The 22,359-nt window shown below is 35.5% G+C and overlaps 4 protein-coding genes across 4 annotated transcripts; 2 read left to right on the top strand and 2 right to left on the bottom strand.

The window, feature by feature from the left end:
- Window positions 1-873: 873 nt before the first annotated feature.
- Window positions 874-1,563, bottom strand: LOC147925942 (uncharacterized). Its single transcript, XM_087492813.1, has one exon. The coding sequence runs from the start codon at window positions 1,561-1,563 to the stop codon at window positions 874-876; it is 690 nt and encodes a 229-aa protein (XP_087348939.1).
- Window positions 1,564-3,187: 1,624 nt separating this feature from the next.
- On the top strand, window positions 3,188-4,226 carry LOC104751884 (MIZU-KUSSEI-like protein (Protein of unknown function, DUF617)). The gene has a single exon (XM_010473932.2). The coding sequence runs from the start codon at window positions 3,255-3,257 to the stop codon at window positions 3,969-3,971; it is 717 nt and encodes a 238-aa protein (XP_010472234.1). The 5' UTR covers window positions 3,188-3,254; the 3' UTR covers window positions 3,972-4,226.
- A 229-nt stretch (window positions 4,227-4,455) lies between these two features.
- LOC104751883 (monofunctional riboflavin biosynthesis protein RIBA 2, chloroplastic) lies at window positions 4,456-6,909 on the bottom strand. The gene is made up of 7 exons (XM_010473931.2): window positions 6,698-6,909; window positions 6,212-6,527; window positions 5,908-6,129; window positions 5,491-5,813; window positions 5,259-5,388; window positions 4,902-5,174; window positions 4,456-4,814 (listed from the first exon to the last, which is right to left on the bottom strand). The coding sequence occupies exons 1-7, from the start codon at window positions 6,898-6,900 to the stop codon at window positions 4,692-4,694; spliced, it is 1,590 nt and encodes a 529-aa protein (XP_010472233.2). The 5' UTR covers window positions 6,901-6,909; the 3' UTR covers window positions 4,456-4,691.
- Window positions 6,910-13,452: 6,543 nt separating this feature from the next.
- Window positions 13,453-15,225, top strand: HB6 (homeobox protein 6). Its single transcript, XM_010473930.3, has 3 exons — window positions 13,453-13,819; window positions 13,910-14,292; window positions 14,451-15,225. Exons 1-3 carry the CDS (start codon window positions 13,753-13,755, stop codon window positions 14,934-14,936), a joined length of 936 nt encoding a protein of 311 aa, XP_010472232.1. The 5' UTR covers window positions 13,453-13,752; the 3' UTR covers window positions 14,937-15,225.
- Window positions 15,226-22,359: the final 7,134 nt, after the last annotated feature.

The raw sequence follows: 22,359 nt of genomic DNA, 5'->3' as shown, positions 1-22,359 counted from the left end.
GTGTTTTCCCAATTGACAAGCATGACAAAGAGAGTTGTCAATTTTAGAGCAATTTATTGAACCAGAAGAAATAAGAGATTGAAGAGTTGTGTTTCCCGCGTGTCCCAGACGACGATGCCACAACAGAGAGTCGGGAACCGTTGACAACATGGCTTGTGGAGAACATGGAGTGACTGATGGTGGTGACGTGATGGAGTATAGAGGACCGGGGCTGTTACATCGGAGGAGCTTGCTCCGAGTATGAAGGTCCTTAACACAAAAGCCAAAAGGATCAAACTCAACAGAAACAGAATTATCGATAGTAAATTGACGAACAGAGATGAGGTTTTTGATAATAAAGGGACAAAGAAGCACATTATTTAGATGGAGAGGACGCGTTTGAGAAGTGAAAGAAGAATAACCAATTGCTTTAGTGGGAATGGAGGATCCATCACCGACAACTACCAATGGGGACGAACTCGAATTAAAAAGGGAATGGAGAGTACCTGGTTGGGCTGTGAGATGAGATGTTGCTGCCGTGTCCATGTACCAGCTTGCATCGTTGGGATTTGGCATGGTCGTGGTACCAAAAGCTGCGGCTAGGCTTGCGGGAAGCTGCGTAGGTTGAGGTGTTGTAGGAGATGGACCGAGGATCCCGCTTGCTGGATGGGTAACAGTGAGGTTTGCCATGTGCGGGTTTTGCATCCAGTAATGTTGTTGCTGGTGCGGAAAAGAAGTTGGTGTTTGGAACCATGGTGGAGGCATCCGCCAATTGGGACCCCATTGCCATTGTTGACGGCCACATCCTCTGTTGTTGTTGCTTCGTCCGCGACCGCGACCTCTGCCTCCATAGGAGTTGCCCTTGTTGTAGTTGTTGTCACGATTGCCGTTGTTTTATCCGCTAGAAGACGTGTATAACACGCTATGAGAGGACGAGTTAAGGGAGGAAGGGGTACGGGTTTGGACTTGGCGATTGAGGTGTTGTTCCTCCTCCACGAGCATGGATCGAGCAACAACAAAGGTGGGGAATGGTTGGCGATGTTTGATGATGTTGATTATGTTGTCAAATTTTGCGGAGAGACCGTTCAACACATACGTCACGACGACCCTATCGGAGACCGGAGAGTCGACATTGGCAAGCAGATTAGATAGTGTCTTGAGCTTTTGACAATAGTCGTGAACCGTTAGATCTCTGATGGTGAGGGTGCGGAGATCATTGTCGAGTTGGATTGCAAGTGCTTCTTTGTTGTCACGGAAAAAATTTTCGATGATGAGCCATAGTTCACGAGCGGTGCAACGAGTTTTCAGAACCGTGTCGAGAAGAGAGGAAGAGATCATCCCATAGATCCACATCTTGACGAGACCATCACGTTCTTTCCAAGCAATATCGTCTGGAGTCACAGGAAGAGAGGTTCCATCGAGATGGCCAGACACGCCAAAGCTGAAACAGTGTTTTTCAAAAAGTTCACGCCAAGCATCGTAGTTTATCTTCGTCATGTCGAGGGTGAGCGGAATGTAGGATTTGATGTGAGTCACGCCAAAAGCCTTGTGATGAGTATTATAAGGTTGCGGTTGGTGAGCCATGGAGACGAAAACAGAGAGATGGAGAGAAGAGAGTAAGAGAGAAAAATAAAACAGAGAGAAAACAGAAGAAAAAGACAAGAGAGGATGGCGGTGTGTGTGTGGTTTTTTTTTTTTTTTAAGTTAGAGGAGTAGGCTCTGATACCATGTAATTTGGTAAACCCCTGATCTGTTCTCATTACATTAGTCACAATATATACAAGCGTATATGGATGATGCCCAAGTAATATCTATACATATAAGGAAAATAAATATTACATAATCCCTTGTCTATTACAAACTTCATAATTGATGACACTAGAGTAATTGAAATTGGAAAAGCCAAGAGGTGTTTGATAATTTATAAATATTCTTTTTTTAGTTAAAATGGAATATTTATATATGTTGAGAACAAAGATTATAGTGAAATAACATGCACGAGCTGTATAACGAGGAATCTCGTAATCGAGAGAATGAAGATTATTTTTAGAAATTGTATGTGTAGTGTTAAGTGCTCAATGTTAATATTTCCAATATATACAATAAGATTTAATTAAAACTCAGGTTTGGAGTCTAAATGGAAGTGGTAGAGATCTAATGGTCTAATCATTTATGCAATTATACAACTCTCTGTCGTACGGATCATATAATATACGACATATTATGTGTTTTTTTCATTATTCTATATGCAAAGTTTGTTTTCTTTAAATGATTTTTAGCAGGTAAAAAGGCAAAAAGCGGGAATGTTGTATTATTATTAGAGAATAATTTCATCCAATCTGTATTTTTTTGGATTACTCAATTTGTTCTCTTTTCTATTTTTAATAATAAAATTATAATCCAACGTCACCCGTAGTTCGATACATGTGGTCGAAATATGCATATTATCATAATAATAGTTTAGTAGTCGTACGTGTGTGTATACAGTTCTACGGATAATTACCATTATTTCACTCTGAAGTCTGAATTAACTATATCATAAAGTTACTATTGAACGGTCTCTATACTAAGTCTACAAACATACTATTGAACTGTCTTGTTAAATCCATTAATGAGCAATCATCTGTGATTCTGTGAACACAGAAACACTATCTCAACACTATGTAGACTGTGGTGTTTTCCACTCATCTGACTCCAATGGTTTCAAAACAGTTTAAATCGTTTCAAAGTTCAAACCAAACCCTTTCTTTTCCATTTATGGTGGTGGCAAGTAACAGTACCATGAATACATTTATTACATTTTTTTTATAACTCTAAAATCTCTATTTCCAACTCCAAACTGTTCATTTATGCTTGTTCTATTTTACGAGTGAAAACAAATCCTGCAAAAAGATGTCAAACAATTCATGGTCAGAGAAACCCCAATTATTTAACATACAAGTTTCATATGCTTTATTGCAATAATAAAAATACAAAATACTAAATAGTAGTTCCACCTATTCCGAAAGAATCTTTTAGGGTGAGTGACAAAACCCCAACACGAATCATACTTTACAAATCAGAGCTCATAAATTGCCTCTCATTACCCAAACATAATACCAAAATCGATTTTTTTAAGTAATATACTAAATAAAGGTACTCGTACGTAAACCCCTTCTCCGTCTCCCTATTTAAACCCTTTAACACTTCAACACCAAATCCTCAAGCTTCTTCTTCTTCTTCTTCTTCATCATCTTGGTTCTTCTTTTTTTTTTGCTTCATCAAAAGCATTTACAATGTCAACGGCCAAAGTCAGAGCTCCACTAGAGTTCCAATCGACGGTGGTTACCACCGTAGACTGCCAGAAACAAGTTCAGTCATGGCGTCTCCTCCGCTCATTCATTCAGCTTCTCATCCCAACTTGCAACTGCACCTTAGTCCAAGAACTTGAACAAGACAACCCTAGCTTGAGAGGCAAAAAACTCTACAACGACATCAAGTCACGCACGTCCTCTTTTCGTTCCTCCTCTTCCCTGTCTTCTTCCACAGTCACAGGAACAATCTTCGGATACCGTAAAGGAAAAATCAACTTCTGTATCCAAACACCAAGAAAATCGACAAGCCTCGATCTTCTTCTCGAGCTAGCCGTTCCAACCACGGTTTTAGCTCGAGAAATGAGAGGAGGAGCGTTGCGTATAGTGTTAGAACATAACAACGAAGAAGACTCTCCATTTTGGAATATGTACTGTAACGGAAAAAGAGTAGGGTATGCAAGAAAACGCTGTCCGTCGAAGGATGACTTGGCGGCGTTGGATGCTCTGAGTAAGGTGGTGGTTGGAGCCGGAGTTGTGACTGGGAAAGAACTTGGTCGGTTTGATGATGAGTTGATGTATTTAAGAGCTAGCTTTAGACGAGTTAGTGGTTCGAAAGAATCTGAAGCTTTCCATTTGATTGATCCAGCTGGGAATATCGGACAAGAACTCAGTATCTTTTTCGTCCCATCATCGGTTTGATTCAATTACCGGTGAAGATGATCGTACATAAGAGTTCTGTTTTTTTTTTAAGTTTCTTTCCCCTCTTTTTTTTCCTTTGTTCGAGAGTAAAGAACTTGTTTTTTGAGTCGTGCTCAAAGCTTTTTTGGCTTTAGCTCTGGCTTTTGTATGTAATCTTTACATACCATTTCGACAGTTCACTGATTCGAGTTTTTCAATTGTTTATCTTGTTACCATAATTTCTGTGTTACATAAATAATGGTATTTTTTATAAAATTGCTTATCCAAATACAAAAAAAATGAGAAATAACTCCGCAAAGATAGATAGATATATGGAAATGTTCTTAATGTACTTCATAGGATATTAGGATAGAATGAAAAGTGCAGTTGAACACAAAAAAAGGATAAAACAAAAAGTGTGACTTTCAAAATAAATATTCCCTAACAATTATTTATTTCGTGACTATAATATTTATTATAAAACCCAAATGTAAGTGACAGTATATGTTAATTTATCACTTGATTACTTAAAAAATAATTCTCAAGTCAATTAGAAAATACCATTTAAAATTATTCTAATGACAATTATGGAGGTGAAGAAAACAAAAGCACATGGTTTAGGCACCAAAAACACAACTAACAACAAACTAAAGTCACTCACAAATTCAAACACAAGTCGTACCTTAACGAGAGATCAAACAACGGTCATATTTTTCACCAACTCAAAAAAACACTCAGGGACTAGGTCGGACTAATGAGTGGAACCTTGCCAGAAATTGATAAACCATAGCCTTTAAGACCAACGTAATGTGCTGGGTTATTAGTCATCACCTTCATCTCTCTAACTCCAAGATCCCTCAGTATCTGCATCACCAATCTTTGATCAATCTTTTGCTTATTTTAAAATAGAAACAGTAAATATCAAAAAGATTCAATGTTCTTTGTTGTTACTTGTGCTCCAATGCCGTATTCCCGTGAAGCAACGGGGAATGAAACACCCTCGGCTTGATCTGAATTGTTGTTGTACGTACGAGGCTTGTGGCTTAGGTCAATGCCTTTACTTTCCGGACCACGTAAGTAGACAAAAACACCTCTCCCATTTTCTTCAATCAGTCTCATTGCAATAGCTAACTGTTTTCCACCAGAGCTATTTCCGAAAATATCATCCGTGATACACTCCGCATGTACTCTCACGAGAATATCCTTCCCATCTCCTATTTCTCCCTGATTTCATCTCAAAACTTGGGTTATACCTTATATAAGAAAAGAATGATCAAGGAAATTAAGATACGGTTTATATTTTTTTACTTTGACCATTGCAATGTGCTCAACTCCATCAAGCAATGACTTGAAGCAATGTGCTTTGAAGGGTCCCCACATTGTCGGTATAGGCGCAACTGCAGTAAACTCTACCAGTCTCTCTCTTTTCCTTCGGTATCTGCGAGATAAAGTTTGCAATTGAAAATCAAGTGTAAAGCTGAATATTTCAGTAAATGAGAGCTGAGTTAGATGATGAGACTTATTTCCAAAGTGTTAGTACCTGATTAAGTCGGCGATTGAGATTATTTTCAAGTTGTTATCTTGAGCAAATCGGCGGAGTCTTGGTAATCTAGCCATTGAACCATCATCATCTACAATCTCACATAAAACAGATGCTGGTTCTAAACCGGCCAACACAGTCAAGTCAACAGAGGCTTCTGTATGCCCTGCTCTTTTGAGAACACCGCCTTCTCTGTATCTCAATGGAAAGATATGACCAGGACGATTGAAATCTTGAGGTTTTGAATCTTTTGATGCAAGGGCCAATATTGTTTGTGCCCTATCACGAGCTGAGACACCAGTGGATGTTCCTTGTTTGGCGTCCTAACAAAGATTTTCCAACATTCATTTTTCATACCAACACTAAGAAGTCCTGTAGTTTTTTCCAACACTAAAAGATACTAAAGTGTTAACTCACCACTGAAACCGTGAAGGCCGTGCGGAGTTTTTCCTCGTTATCCTTTCGCGTCACCATCAAAGGAAGCTCTAACCTCTCCAAGTCTTCGCCTTTCATGCTCACACACACGATTCCAGTCCCATGCTTAACCACAAAAGCCATAGCTTCAGGTGTTACCAAAGATGCCGCCATTATCAAATCTCCTTCGTTTTCTCTATCCTCATCATCTACAACAACTACCATCTGCAAAAACAAACAAAGCTTTCACATAAGATCCCTCTCCTTCAAAAGCCAACACTATGACTACTATATATCTATCACAAACCTTGCCCTGTCGAACATCCTCAATAGCTTGAGAAATAGACGCAAATCCATCAGTAGGTCGATCAAGATCAAACTCTTCATCATCAACATCAGAAGAATCCATTGTCGTGGGAATCATTTCAGCAGCTAATGTTCCAAAAGAAACCAAATCCGGCTGCAACTCAATCCCCATTGATGATGATCCATTAATCTTAGAGGTAGAGAATGCATCTCCTTCCTCAGATACCACTCTCATTCTAACATTGAACCTCTTTGATACAACCCTAGAACACACCCAGCTCGTTCTAGATAGTTTTGTTCCCTTAACAACAACATCACTGAAAAAAACAAAAATCATGGAGAACAACATAATCATCAATGCCTAAACCTAATTCCAATTCGATAGTGTTCCAATTGAAATCCAAAACCTCTAAGAAAGAACGATTCAACTTATCGCTAAAATTCGAAACCATAGCTAAACTTAAATTTCAGATTCTGATTTGATTACCGTAAAGGAAAGAGATGCGTCGCGTCGCAGCGGAGAGTTAGCGACGCCATTTTCATGGAGAGACGACGAGCTTCGGAAGAGAGCCAACGGAACCCACCACCGGCGTAGTCGTAGAGTAGAATCACTGTTTTTTTTTTATTCTGTTGCCGTTGATCTTTTATTTTTGATGACGTGGCGAAACACTGTGTAGATATTTTTTCCATTTGTGGATAAGCACGAGGGGAGACGACGTCGTTTTAGGAATTGAATACGATGTCGTATTAGGTGGAAACATAAAATCCCCATTGAGATCATCATGTGTCGGTGGCTAAACATAATAAGGTTTGCCTCTTGACTCGTTTGTTGTTTATTTTTACGTTTCTATTGTACAAACATTTTTTTGATTGGATAATGATTTTTCTTATTTCTTCACCAAATCTATAAATCCTACTTTCCAACTCTCGAGTTTTTTATAAGATAGAAAACTGAAGTCATTTGTTTTGTTTTCAATTTTGTTTATTTATCTACCTAGTTATATAGTACTATAAAGAAGCATTTTTATCAAAATAGAAAACTGAATGATCTTTTGCGTTTAATTTGTTCAATTTATTTATACAAACGAACAAGAAAAAAGGTCGTAAACTTTTTGATTAAACATACTAATAATGTTGATAAAATATTAGTAAAATAGTTGTATACAGTAAGTGAGATTTGCTAACACATTATATTGTAAACTGTTACGAAGATTTTCATAGTCTGTTTCTATATATTGTAATATCAATTATAATCGATTATGATGCTTGTAGATTTTGTTGCATTTTCATCATCTTTGAAATAGGGATGTTTTTTTTTTTTTTTTTTTTTATGATGTTAGTTGCATCGTCTAAAAAGAATTTGTCTCGTTTGTAATTAAGACGATGGTTAACCTATAAGAATATAATTTACATTTTATAAGGAAAACCAAACTAATTTTTTTTTTTTTGACAATCAACCAAACTAATTATATCATCAATGAGTTATAGTAATAAGTAATAACGGATATAGAAACTTAACCCAAAAACTTTCCGGATATATAAAAAAGATAAAAAAACTCACTCTTGTTGCTGTCACCGAGGGCCAACAGCTCTTTTTGTCTCATTTTGCATTGCCACGAAAGTCATCACCCCATACCTTAATTATAATTTTTTAAAGTGCTTAAGAGAAAATTAAAATAAGCATAATAATCCAATTACCACAGGCACAGCTTTTAAGAAAAAGGGTATTGATTAGTTTTTCATGCTAATACTATGACAAAAACAGAGTTTGTAAATTCTTGTCCTATATCTCTTCTCTATCCCATAAATCATTCTTGGTTTTAGCAGTTAATTAACAAAAGAATTCTGATTTTTAAAACATGAAGCGAGACTTCTACGGCGTCGTATAAGATTCCTTAGACCATCATTACTCCAGCAACTTGAGAGGGTTACTCAAGGATTAATTAATTATATAATTAATATTAAAATAATTAAAATAATCAAAATCATTAAAATATATAACTTAACCAAGATCATCCCTTCATTAAAGTAATCATATAAAAGTTACTCTTTATTAAAATAATATATTTTTTAAATTTTTGTTAATTAATTATAAAATTTTACTAATCTATCATGTATAAAAAAATATTTATATTACATTAAACAGAAAACAATAAAATTTTACAGAATTCGGAATATTAAAAATATTTTACAAAATTCAGAATATTAAACATAAGATAGAAATTTAAAAATATTAAACATATTTTACAAAATTCCGAACAAGATTTATTGTTGGATTGCACCAAATTTTTGCCAGATATGCTCAATCAAGTCTTTTTTCAAACGATCATGCATTTTTGTATCTTGAACGTCATTTCGATTGCCCATCATGTTATTTAGATTTGTTGCCATATCTGTAGAATACGCTAAATCGACATGAGAAGTTCCGCTTCCTTCCCCGTGATAGAACTCTGATGGATAGTAGAAATTGTAGTCATGTCGTTCGTCTTCGACTATCATGTTATGCAATATGATGCATGCTCTCATTATTTTTCCTATTTTTCTTTTATCCCAAAAAAGTGCGGGATTCTTCACGATTGCAAATCGAGCTTGCAAGACTCCAAATGCACGCTCTACATCTTTCCGGCATGCTTCTTGATAATGAGCAAAAAGTTTTGCTTTTCGGCCACGTGGAAGTGTAATGGATTGGATGAAAGTTGCCCATTTGGGATAGATACTGTCAGTGAGGTAGTAAGCCATTTTGTATTGCCGTCCATTGACAATGTATGTAACTCTCGGAGCTCGGACCTCTAGGATATCATCAAACACCGGTGAGCGGTCCAAAACATTGATATCATTTAACGTACCTGGTGGTCCGAAAAATGCGTGCCAAATCCATAAATCTTGAGATGCCACAGGTTCTAGTACGATTGTCGGTTTTCCAGACCCACGTGAATATTGTCCTTTCCATGCAGTTGGACAATTCTTCCACTCCCAATGCATATAATCTATGCTCCCTACCATTCCGGGGAAACCGCGATGTTCTCCAATATTCAGTAATCGTTGGAGGTCTTCCGATGTAGGTCTTCTGAGATACTCGTCTCCAAAAAGATTTATAACTCCGTCTACAAATTTTTCAAGGCATTTGTGGGCGGTTATTTCAGCCAGTCGTAAATATTCATCCACCGCATCTGCCGAACATCCGATTGCCATCATACGGATAGCTGCCGTACATTTTTGAAGTGCAGAAAGACCGAGTCTTCCTGTAGCATCTCGTTTTTGTGTGAAGTATGGGACTCCATTCTCAATAGTATTTACAATACGTATGAACAATGGTTTATTCATTCTAAAGCGACGGCGGAACATAGCATGAGTGTACGTCGGATTATCACTAATATAATCATTCCACAACTGAATGTGGCCTTCTTCGCGGTTTCTATTAATGTGCACTCTTCGGACTATTGGAGCTGGTGGTACTTCCGGGTGAGTGTAGTGGTACTGAATCTCCTCCACTACATTATTAACCTCCTCTTCTACCATTTTCTCAACTTCCTCATCAGAACTCCAACTATCCATTTTTTGACACTTTGGGGTTTGTTGTGTGGCTTGGTTTATTTTGTAATGGAATTGGTTTTTGTTGAAAGGGTATGTAATTTTTTTTTTGTTGTAAGGGTTTAGGAAATTTTGGTTTTGGTTGACAGGATTTAGGATACTTTGGTTTTGGTTGAAAGGTTTAGGAGACTTTGGTTTTGGTTGTATAGGTTTTTTTTTTCTTTTCGAATTGAATATTAAAGAAGAAGCAATGAAGAGAACATAAATGAAAGAAGAAGAGTCGAATGAGTAGAGAAATGAAGTACTAGTAATCTTCAATATATAGATTACACAAAGAAGACACATGGACAAACAAACAACAAAACCCATTCACGGGTTGAAATACATGAAGTCGACCAAAGCAGAACCCATTCACGGGTTGGACAGTCCGTCAGTATCCTCATAAAAAGTCAATACCAAACCCGTGAGAGCAAACCCTACAGACCAATAAACAAGCAACAACACCATACTGCCGTACACTAAAAACAAAAGAACATTCACGGGTTGAACACTAGAAGCCATAACTAGCTACTTGTTTCCCTTCACGTGACAACGAGACAGCTTCATGCCTCTCCAGAAACCTGAAACGAAAGGAAAAGGTTACAACAGTTAAGCACAAAACTATTCGAACATTGAGAACACAAATTAAACAAAACACAACAAGATTTAAACACAACAAGTGAAGAGAAATGAAACCTAGATGTTTGTCAACATTTGGTCAACGAGTTTGTCCCTAAGTATAGCTTCAGCGGGTGTTAGTTGTTCACCCTTGTTAATCAGGCTGTCTAGCAATCTCATTTTGGCGTGTCTCTCCTTAGTCGCTTGTTCTTGATCCTTCATTGCTATGATCCTATCTAAATTGTTTGCAGACCCATCCTCTACTTCACTCACTGTCGGTTTCTTCCCTTTTTTCTTAGATGCCTTAACTCCCGGAGGCCTCGCCTCAGCTCCATCATTGGTCGAAGTCGATGAGTATGCTCCGTCTGAAGCAAGCTTCGTCCTCTTGTAAGTACATTCCTTCGTGATCCATTTCTGATCATGCTTCAGTTCCCTCCAGCAATGCTCTAGAATAAATGGCTTCTTAATGTCATTCTTGTAAATCTCATGCGCCGCATTGATCACATCGTCTTCTGATTCTCCACTCTTCCTTCTACTACTCGCTTGTGTGTAACATCCAACAAACTTGTTTACTTAATGGTTTATCTTGTTCCACCTAGCCTTACATTGACTAGCCCCTCGACCGTTTGAGTCGGATGCTCCACCATTTGCTTTGTAGTAGGCTGCGACTATTTAGTCGCTGCTTGTTACTTACAACTGGATCTTTGCTTGTGTTTAACCAGACACTTATGAGATTGGTATCCTCTTGTACACTCCACCTCTTGCGAGTTCCTCTACCTCCCTCTTCTTCATTGTCATCTACCGTAACCTCAAAACAGTCATCGTCTTCTGATTGGGTTCTAAGATTAACAGGTTGAGATGAGAAAGCAGGGCTAATGTGAATAGGCTGAGAAGAGAATGGAGAGCTAAATTGGACAGGCTGAGATGAGAATGGGGTGTTGAACTGAATAGACTGAGAGGTTTGTGCGGAATTATCAGAAGCGTTGGAGTTTTTTTGAGAATTCAAAAGATCCATGGAATTAGGCGCTTGAAAACCAAAAGGGTTTGTAGAATCCATTGATTTTGTTTTAGAAAAAAGGTTAATGGTTTAGGTAATGGGTTAAAAATTGAGAGTTTATATTGAGGTGAAGGTTTGTTTAAAGTTAATGAGTGGTTAGTACAAAGAAAATATACTTTTCAGTATATCTCTTTGAATAGACCACTGCAACACTTTTTCAGAAAATCTTTAGGTTCAAAAGTTTTCCAAAAGTTGTGTTTAAAGTCAATACTAATTTCAATTTCAATCATTTTGGGATTAAACCAATAAATTATTTTTATTTTTAGTAAGATTCAAATCAAATATCAATTTCTTTTAATTAAAAACAAACAAAATCGACTTAAAAAAGCAAACAATAACAGAAAAAAAAAAAAAAAAAAAAAGACAAGAAACGGGTTATGAAAATTTACAAACAATTGTTCAAAAAAACACAACAACACACGGTTCACCAAACACACATATCCAAGCCTAAGAACAAAAAAACAGTGACATAAAAGGAGCATACCTTTTCAAGTAAGAGAATCCCTCTTCTTGTGTCAAGTTGATGCACACCACTCTTCACCATTAAAACCCATTGTCCACTTGATGTAAACCTCGCACAAACCATGACAAAAGAGTGAATATTAATCACCTACAATAGATGAGAACAAATCACATATAGAGACTGACATGTAGAAGATGTAACCTTACCTCTAAACAGATGATACACGAGAAAATATCAACGATCTGCATAAAAGAGAGAGACTGACATTTAAATTTATCAATGTGTTTTCACTTTGAAACTCCCAAATCATGTTTGAAAAGTCTCTGATGTGGCAGAGTCCAAAACTTAAAATAGCAGACATATACAAAAGGGAAAGAGGAGGAAGTACCTGAAATAAACTACATGGCCAGCCTTGTGCATCACAATTAGTAGCAAATACCCTAGTAGACATTAGAAAAGAATGTCAGCGATACCGTAGAAGAATGTCACACACCATAGCATCATCCATCATCATAGAATCTACAACAACAAGTTATACAAATCATACCGTAGAAGAATGTCACACACCACCGCAATGAAGCTACTCCAGTGACTGGACTGTGACGACGATCTGCATCAAAACAACAAAGCAATACAAAAACAACCAAGTAAATTATTAAGTATCTAAAAAGTAATCTAATAGAACAACAGACGGTTCATCCTATACTACTAAACAGACGGTTCACTTTACAGCCATCAGAACAAATCTCAAAACCAATTGAAACGACAAATCCTAACACAAACAAATCGAATTTAAACGAAACTAAAAGGTTAACAACATGCAATAAGTAAGAGATGAGACGACAAACCTTCTCTGTCTGATTCGTCTCCCAGTGGACCTCGTGAGGAAACCGCCGCCGTCGTTGTCGCAGAAGGAGGTAGGTCGTCGTGTCGTGAGAAGCGAAATCTTCTGGGTTAAGCCGATCGGAGTGGCCGTCGCCTTCATCAACCAAAAACCCACCATTTTTAGCCGGAAAAATCAAAGGATTGAAGGTGAATCCACTGATTTTTCGGTTTAGGATTTACATCGCCCTCGAGTCGCCGTGTAGGTCGAGAGAGAGAATCTCGGGGAAAAAAAGGAAGAAAGAAGGAAAAAATGGTGAAAAAAATTGTTTTTATATTTATCTATCATCCAATCGCAAAACGCCACATATTGTTTCTCATGAATTGCTTAAAGTGCTTCCCCAAGAATCGATTCTCAGCCTGTTAGACCAAAATATGGATTATTTATTTACATTTGGAGCCCAATTTAGAGAGAAACATTGAGAGTAACTCAGCAATGGAGAAGCTCTTACTACGCAGAGCTTGAGCCGAGCTGATTAGAGTAAGCCGCGGAGCCTTGTCTATCTTTTTTATCTCACTTCTCACATACGAGTTCCAGTGATACCGGAAGAAACCTGGAGGTAACTGGGTATAGACGGTGGACCCCCTCAAATTGCATCAATATTATTTTTTTATAAACAAAATAATATTTTCATATACCAAAAGAAAAAACACCCAACAATATCTACTTAACCATGGTTACATTCTAACCCAAGCTTTGAGTTTATTTAAACTGAGAGAAAGTGTGAAACAAAGCTTTGTTCATATGGAAAACGCACTACCCCCAATCTCTCTCTCTCCTCTGTAAATAGAAGAATCTCCCCCCCCCCCCATTGTCTTAATAATAAATAATCTCTGTGCATTTCAAAGTTTTCTCTTTTCTTGTGAGTTTGATGAGAAAGGGTTAAGATCACCAAGTACTAAAACATTTTGAGGCATTCAAAATTGAGAATTTTTTTAAAAAAAGTTGAGGATGAAGAGACTAAGTAGCTCAGATTCAGTGGGTGGTCTCATCTCTTTATGTCCTACCACTTCCACAGGTTGTTCATTTCTACCACTCCCATCTTTGATTACAAATCTCTCCATTAAAAAATTTTACTAATTATGACTTTCTTTTATCAAAACTGCAGATGAGCAGAGTCCGAGAAGATACGGTGGGAGAGAGTTTCAGTCGATGCTTCTCGAAGGTTACGAGGAAGAAGAAGAAGCTATAGTTGAGGAAAGAGGACACGTGGGGATGTCGGAGAAGAAGAGAAGGTTAAGCATTAACCAAGTTAAAGCCTTGGAGAAGAATTTTGAGTTGGAGAATAAGCTTGAGCCTGAGAGAAAAGTTAAGTTAGCTCAAGAACTTGGTCTTCAACCTCGTCAAGTTGCTGTTTGGTTTCAGAACCGTCGTGCTCGCTGGAAGACAAAACAGCTTGAGAAAGATTACGGTGTTCTTAAATCCCAATACGATTCTCTCCGCCTTAACTTTGATTCTCTCCGCCGTGACAATGAATCACTCCTCCAAGAGGTATAAAAAATCCAAACTTTTTTTTTTGGTTAAAGATTGAAACTTTTTGTTATAATTGGCACTTTTGTTGATCCCAAAGTTAAAGAAATTGAAACTTTTTTGCAAATCTTGAGATTTAGAGGAAAAAAAACTGAAACTTTTGTTTTTGTTTTATGCAGATTAGTAAACTGAAAACTAAGCTTAACGGAGGAGAAGAAGAAGAAGAAGAAGAGGAGAACAACGCGGCGGCGGCGACAACAGAGAGTGATATTTCCGTCAAGGAGGAAGAAGTTTCGTTACCGGAGAAGATCACAGAACCGCCGTCGTCTCCTCCGCAGTTTCTAGAACATTCCGATGGTCTCAATTACCGAAGTTTCACGGATCTACTTGACCTTCTTCCACTAAAGGCGGCGGCTTCTTCGTTCGCAGCAGCTGGATCTTCAGACAGCAGCGACTCAAGCGCTCTTCTGAACGAGGAGAGCAGCTCTAACGTCACGGTGGCGGCGCCGGTGACGGCTCCCGCTGGTAATTTCTTCCAGTTTGTGAAAATGGAGCAGACAGAGGATCATGGTGACTTTCTGAGTGGTGAAGAAGCTTGCGAGTTCTTCTCCGATGAACAACCGCCGTCTCTACACTGGTACTCCACCGTTGATCACTGGAATTGAAGCTGTGTGAACACCACCGGAAGAGATTTTGGATTGGATCAGATGGCTCTCTCTTTTTTTCTCTCTCTGTGGAAGCAAGGGAGAAGATTGGGAAAAAAAAACAGAGGAGGGCAAAATGGGAATAGTTTTTAAAATTGAAGGGTGAAATGGAAAACGAATTAAGGAAGGGTTAAACCTGGGCGGGAATAAATATTTAGGGTGGATTTGTAATTAGTGCTTTTTCGTGCACTTCTTGTAATTAAAGGATCATCATCATCATCAGATCATGAGAATTGAGAAGGGTTTCAAAGGAGAAGAGTTCAACTCGGCATGGAATCTTTAGATTTACAATCGACCCTCTTAAGTCTTAAATTATACAATTTTTAACCCTCAAATAAAATCTTAAACTCAAAAATTAGATGTGTATTATGTAGTTCTTTTGGTGTATTGGACGATTTTTCAATGACAATGATCCTCAAAGTGGCAGGTTCGAATTTTGATGTTGAAAGGGAGACTTATATTAACATGTTCTGATCTTTGGACAATATGAACTATGAAGTCAAGGTCCGAACATTTTAGTAGAAAAAAATATGACTTGAATATGCTTTTAAGTGCGATTGATTTTTGCAATTCAAACTAAAACTAAAGTATAAATCAATTTATGACTTTTTCAGATTACTGGAAAACAAAAAAAAATTCAAACCAGCAAAATTTATTTAGTTTCAAACTAATTTTTATTTATTGTTTTTTACTATATTCGAATTGAAAATATTTATTAGCAGAAAACGTCTTTTTCTGTCAACAACTTATACAATAAAAAAGTTCCATTAACTAAATTGGAAAACATTATTTACATACAATATAAGATGGGGTAGAATACAGGAATTTCGTGCTATTTTTTTCCGCTAAAATATTGGCACTACGAGAAACTAAATTAAAAAACAAAATTTGAAAACTCATCTCTACTCTTCTCCACATTTATTGAAAAAAAAATGTTTATTGCCCATCAATTTGTAATTGGTAATCTAGGATACAAGACGTCCAAAAAAACATAGCAGTAATCATAGTAATAAAAGATGAGGATATAATTAGAAATGGTAAAAATATGATGAAATCAAATGATTATAGAATAAGAGATGGTGATTTAAAAAAATAATTTGATGATAAGAGATGGTGATAACAAAATATATTAAAACAAATCTAAAAAGTTAATAAAATATATAAAAATAGAAATTTGGTGCGGTCACTAATTTCTATGATCTTAAGTGTGATGCAAAACACCTACGGAAGAAGTATAATGCAAAACAATTATGCGGTTACATCATCAATCAAAGTCATTTCTTATCTAATTCGATACCACCGTTACTTATCGTAGCAGTAATTAATAGTTTTTTTTTTTTACCTCAATTAATAGTTTATTTGGCGGTACACTTCTTAACATTTTATAATGTTAAGTTTTTTTTATTAACAAACATTCATATATAGATTTTAAACTCATTATACATATGTAGCAACACAATAGCGTTATTAGTAAACTTACTGGGCTATCATGGCCATCTAGTGTCGAGTTTAGACTTTAGACAATGGAGTTTTATTTAAACACTATCATTATTCATTATAGGGATGCTGTTCAGATTTGATTTGATTCGAATTCGAGTTGTCTCGGTTTGTGTAACCAACAGTGGTGTATTTGTTAAAAATAAATATATGTTAAAAACTTAAAAGTAAACCGGCAAAGCTGTGGACCACGTCTAATAAGGTCATTATAATATAATACGAGAATCTTCTAATTAATTAGAATTCTAAACACATCTTTGATTCTTTATATCTTTTTACTGTTATACTAACTAAAACATGTCGATTATCAAATCTTACTACAGTGTGTTAGATTTTAATTAACAGTACTCATACACAGTATAATTTTTTTGGTGTTGTCTATATATTAACTTTTTACTAACCGGTACATTTTTCTACTCTTTTTGTTAAAGCTTTTTATTTTAATAATATAAGTTCAAACTTAAGTAACTCAATGTTGGCTTAGTATTTCTTCTGTTAGTTTGTCGTCTTCGTCATAAGAGAATACAATGTATCCCTAAGTTACCATAGTACCAATTACCATGGACGACAAAAATTTGTTGTGGTTGGGTGAAAGACAAAATTTATGTTGTGAATATCGTTAGCTCAGTGCATACAATCCCTATACGCCTCCACGGTAGGGAATAGAGTCTAGGAGTAGGGGATAAAGTACATAGAAACGAATACAATCTTTTTGAGTATAAATCATTATGCATGAAATCTATAGAAAATCCATATATGGAGAAACTATTTATTGAAATTCGGCCACAACACTACATCACATTTACAGTATCTAATAATAAACTCAGTAGACTATAACTTTTATTCACCAACTCAAGTTGTAGTTGAGCCAAAAAAAATAATATAAACTCACTAAATTCTGATTAAATTTTTTAAAATAGAAATTTTGATTTCGTTTATTAAAATGGTTTTCACTGAAAACTAACTAACTAATATTCGATTGAAAAAAGAAAGAGTAAGGGGGAAGTATTGATTTAGGATTTAGAAAGAATTTTAATGACTTTAAAAATTAGGTAAAATATGTTGTTATTCAATCAAAAAATTTAAAAACTCTTTAAAAATTTGGTGTTATTGGTTGTGGATTTGTAAAAAGTTATCTAAAATCTTGATAAATCTAGTGTTATTGGATTAAGAGTTTTATAAAGTCATTAAAAGTTTTATGTTATTCAAGTAAAATAAAAGAATCTTGGATTGTTAATGAATTCAAATTTTATGTTATTGGTTTAGGATTTTATATCATTTCTTTCATAACAAAAGTCATGAAAACTGTTTCATCAAATAGAAAGATTTTACAAGATTAGAAAAAACAAATCATCAAGATTTTAAAAAACTTCATAAACAATCTCTTAGAATCCTTCATTTTTAACTTTCAATTTTTTATGATTCTAACAATCAGCAAGAACATAAAGTCATTAAAATTCTTTCTAAATCCTAAACCAATACCTCCCCTAAGGTAATTCAAAAAAATAGTTTGCTCTCTGATTCCAATCTTCTTCTTTTTTTATCTAAGGTAGATTGAGATATTTATTCAGAATCAGATATTTAGGTATCTAACTATTTCTAAATTGACTTCTTAGATATTTTTATAATATAATTCAGCATTATGATATTTTGAGTTAGGTATTTCACTAAACATATTTTAAAGACCATGTGATATGGATATTTTACACGTTCCATAAAATTTAACCAAGAAAATGTACGTAATTCAAGGTCGAATCTATATACGTAATACAGGATATATATATATATATATATATAATGTAATTTAAGCATGGGATGAAAATAAAGATTACTATAATGGGTCCAAACTTTACAAGGATTTGGATTATTAAGATACAACACATATAGAACGTATATCAAGTGTTTGTGCCTAATCCTAACTTGTAACGATATTCATATGCATGTTTCATAATACAAGTGATGTACATTGTCTATGGCAAGCACTGGTCCGAATAGACTGAATATATGCAACGGTACAGATCATGATATAGCCTATATATTTTGCGGCCAAAAAGTTAAATTTGTTAAAGTAGGGGTTGAATTTAGGGGTTTTAGAAAATATTGGAGGATAAAAAAGTAAAGTAATAGGACAAAAGGAGGAATAAGAGAAAGGGAACACGTGATTGGACATCAAATACATCTTTTCCTTCCTAATCCCACGACCACGACATCTCTCTTCTATTTTTCTCTTCGTTTATAGAAAGCATCTAAAGTAATTTTTCCATTTTTAGACAAATATGAACCAAGTCATAAAATAAATAATGAAGGACAACAACTATGTATTCCTTATATGAATCACATAAACTGAAACCATGATTTATGACGGGAAGGTCAAATAACCATAATGACTTGATATATGGCTTTACCATTCATATCAAATTTTGCCAAATTGAAATATGTATATGTTCAGTCATTTCACTATTATTAATGTCAAACACAAATCAAAGAAGTTTTTTCATTCCATTGCAATGACATAGTCCAATTACCCGTACATATGCTACTAGCTATAGTTAATCCATAGTAATTTTCACATGTTTTTGCATAACATAAGATTTTATTGAATATCAAATCTTAGGATTTTATTATATTTATATATATAATATATATATATATATAGGATTAAAAAAACGAATCAAGTAAGAAAAAACAATATGTATAGATATATATATATATTATTTTTGTTGGTAAAAGCACAATTTATATAGTTCACCTTTTTCTAACAAAATTAAAATAAAATAATAATTTACTTTTAACTTAAAGTTATATCTATATTATATTGTTATGAATATCATTAAAATTAATCATTCAGAAACTATGATTTTTTTTCACTTTTTCCGCTCGCAAAACAATTAAAAACGATATGTTGGAGAAAATTAATCTCTACATCAAAGAAACCTGTCCAAAAGTTTATATAAACAAAAATCAAAATTTGTAAACTGAAGTAAAAATAATTACCGTTAGGTAGAAGAAACTCCCAAAATGTGTAAGAAACTCAGAAGTATTGATAAAAATATTTTTGGTAAAAGTAAATAATAATTAAAAAACTCCAAAAATTGAAAAAAAGAAAAGTGATTGTTGTTTTGAAAAAAATTACTTTTTTCCATGGATAAAATCAAAGAATAAAATATAGTAAATGGAATTTTGGATGTGAGGCGAAAAAGAGGTCGTCAGTCGTGATTGTGCGCGTACGTGAAGTGGAAGCATGAAGCATCATTTTTATTTAGTGAATCTATCGAAGAAACATTTTTTACAGAAATAAAGATGATGAAACCCTTCTGACACCTTCAGAAGTTTACTCATGTCATGAATAAGCAAGCATCATCTGAAATTGAGGCAATCAGATCTTAACAATACACAGTATATATCTCTCTATCACTATTCTCTCGAGTATATTATACTATTATTTCACTCTTATCTTCTACAATATTTTTTTTAGTACATACTTTTAAGAGCAATTACAAGGATTGGCATTTGTATCATAATAGTTTTTGTTGTAATGTTTATCACAGACAGTGTCATAACCAAACTTATTCGAGTTCTAAACAACAAAAAAAGTAATTACAATATAATGGCAAAATCTTATAAATGGCGATATTAACAAATTTTTTCCTCTTATAAGGTGAGGGACCTTACCGACCGTAGTGTATCGTTTGTCAATCTTTTTAAAATGTTTTAGATACGTTGTAGTGTAGTGTATCGTTTGTCCTTCTGTCTGGGCGTTGGGGTGGCTGACAGAAGGATATTTGGAAGATTTGTGGAAACAGCATAAGCCAAATATTTTATTTTTATCAGAAACTAAAAAATGTTTTTCTTATTTACAAAAATATCAGAAAAAGTTTGGTTATAATAACTTGTATTTAGTTGACCCCCTTGGTTCTAGGGGTGGGCTAGCTTTATTTTTCAAGGATGAAATAAAATTATTTATTTTATATGAGAGTGACCGTATAATTGATGCACAAGCGTATTTTGGTCAACATTTAGTATTTTTGACTTTTGTCTATGGGGATCCTGTCACGCAAAATCGCGTAAAGGTGTCGGAGAAGTTAATGAATATTGGTTCTTTTCGAATTGATCATTGGTTTATGATTGGTGACTTTAATGAATTAATTGGTAATCATGAGAAACGGGGTGGCGTTATACGCCTAGTGTCTTCTTTTGTATCTTTTAATTCAATGATTAATCATTGTGGTATGCTGGAATTCCCGTGTTATGGGGAACAATTGTCATGGCGAGGAAATCGCTGTAATAATCAGGTGGTTCGGTGTCGTTTAGATCGCGCATTAGGGAATGAGGATTGACATGATTTCTTTCCCAATTCCAAGGTAGACTATTTGGAGATGATTGGTTCTGACCATTGTCCCATTTTGGCAACTTGTCTTAGAACAGTTACAAGACGGAATAGGCAGTTTTGTTTTGATAAACGATGGTTGGGGAAGGATGGTTTACTAGGAGCGGTAGAGGCAGGGTGGGCACGCACGAATAATTTTTGGATACCGGCTTTCGTCATAAGATCAGGAATTGTCGAAATTGATTTCGTGGTGGCGGAAGAATAATGTGACGTCTGGTCCTTCTCTTATTTCTTCCCTTAAAATAGCGTTATACGAGCTTAAGATGGATGACTCATTTTCTCAGGAAGAAATTAGGGACATTGAGCAAAAACTAAAAGAGGCTTATAGGGATGAGGAAATGTATTGGCAACAGAAGAGTAGGAAATTTTGGCTACGTGTGGGTGACAAAAATACAAAATATTTTCATGCATCGACTAAGCAGAGGCGGGTACGGAATAAGATTGTTGGGCTATTTGGTCTGAACAATGTATGGGACGATACGCCCTTGCGAATGGAGAGGATTGCCTCAAAATATTTTGAGGAGCTCTTTGAAAGATCAGATGTAAGTGGTATTTCGGATATACTTCAGGAGATTTCCCCTATCATTACGGATAGTATGAACCAAAGTTTAACTAGGGATATTACGGAGTCGGAGGTTCGGAAGGCATTATTTGCTATGCACCCAGAGAAGTCTCCAGGTCCTGACGGTATGACGGCCTTGTTTTTCCAATGATTCTGGTCTTCTTTTAAAGGGGATCTGGTGACTTTGGTTAAAGAATTTTTCCGAACGGGCGGTTTTGACCCTCGCCTTAATGAGACTAATATTTGTCTCATCCCTAAGGTGGATAGGCCGCAACGTATGACAGAATTTCAGCCGATTAGTCTATGTAATGTGAGTTATAAGATTATTTCAAAAGTGTTATGCTTTAGGCTTAAGCAGTTTTTACCGTCACTGGTTTCAGAGACGCAATCGGCCTTTGTTGCAGGGCGACTGATTACAGATAATATCTTAGTTGCCCAAGAAATGTTCCATGGGTTAAATACTAACCAACGATGTAAATCAGATTTTCTGGCATTCAAAACGGATATGAGCAAAGCGTACGACCGTGTTGAATGGGATTTTTTGGAAGCGGTTATGATTAAACTAGGATTTGATAGACGGTGGATTACTTGGATTATGTGGTGTGTTTCTTCGGTATCTTATCAAGTACTTTTAAATGGTCAACCTCGGGGATCCATTTTACCGAAGAGGGGATTACGTCAGGGTGATCCTCTTTCTCCCTATTTGTTTATCCTCTGCACAGAGGTCCTAATAGCGAATATCAAAAAGGCTGAACGTGAAAAGAAAATTACCGGAATATCGATTGCTCGAGATTGTCCGTCGATCTCGAATTTATTGTTTGCTGATGATAGTCTATTCTTTTGTAAGGCAGAGGAGTCTGAGTGTAAAGTGGTAATGGATATTATAGGTAATTACGGAAAGGCATCGGGACAAGAGGTTAATTTAGGGAAATCTTTTA

Source organism: Camelina sativa, chromosome 16 (genome assembly GCF_030686135.1).
Source record: "Camelina sativa cultivar CO46 ecotype springtype chromosome 16, ASM3068613v1".
Classification (NCBI taxonomy): Eukaryota; Viridiplantae; Streptophyta; class Magnoliopsida; order Brassicales; family Brassicaceae; genus Camelina; species Camelina sativa.
This window is presented reverse-complemented; position numbering and strand designations above follow the sequence as displayed.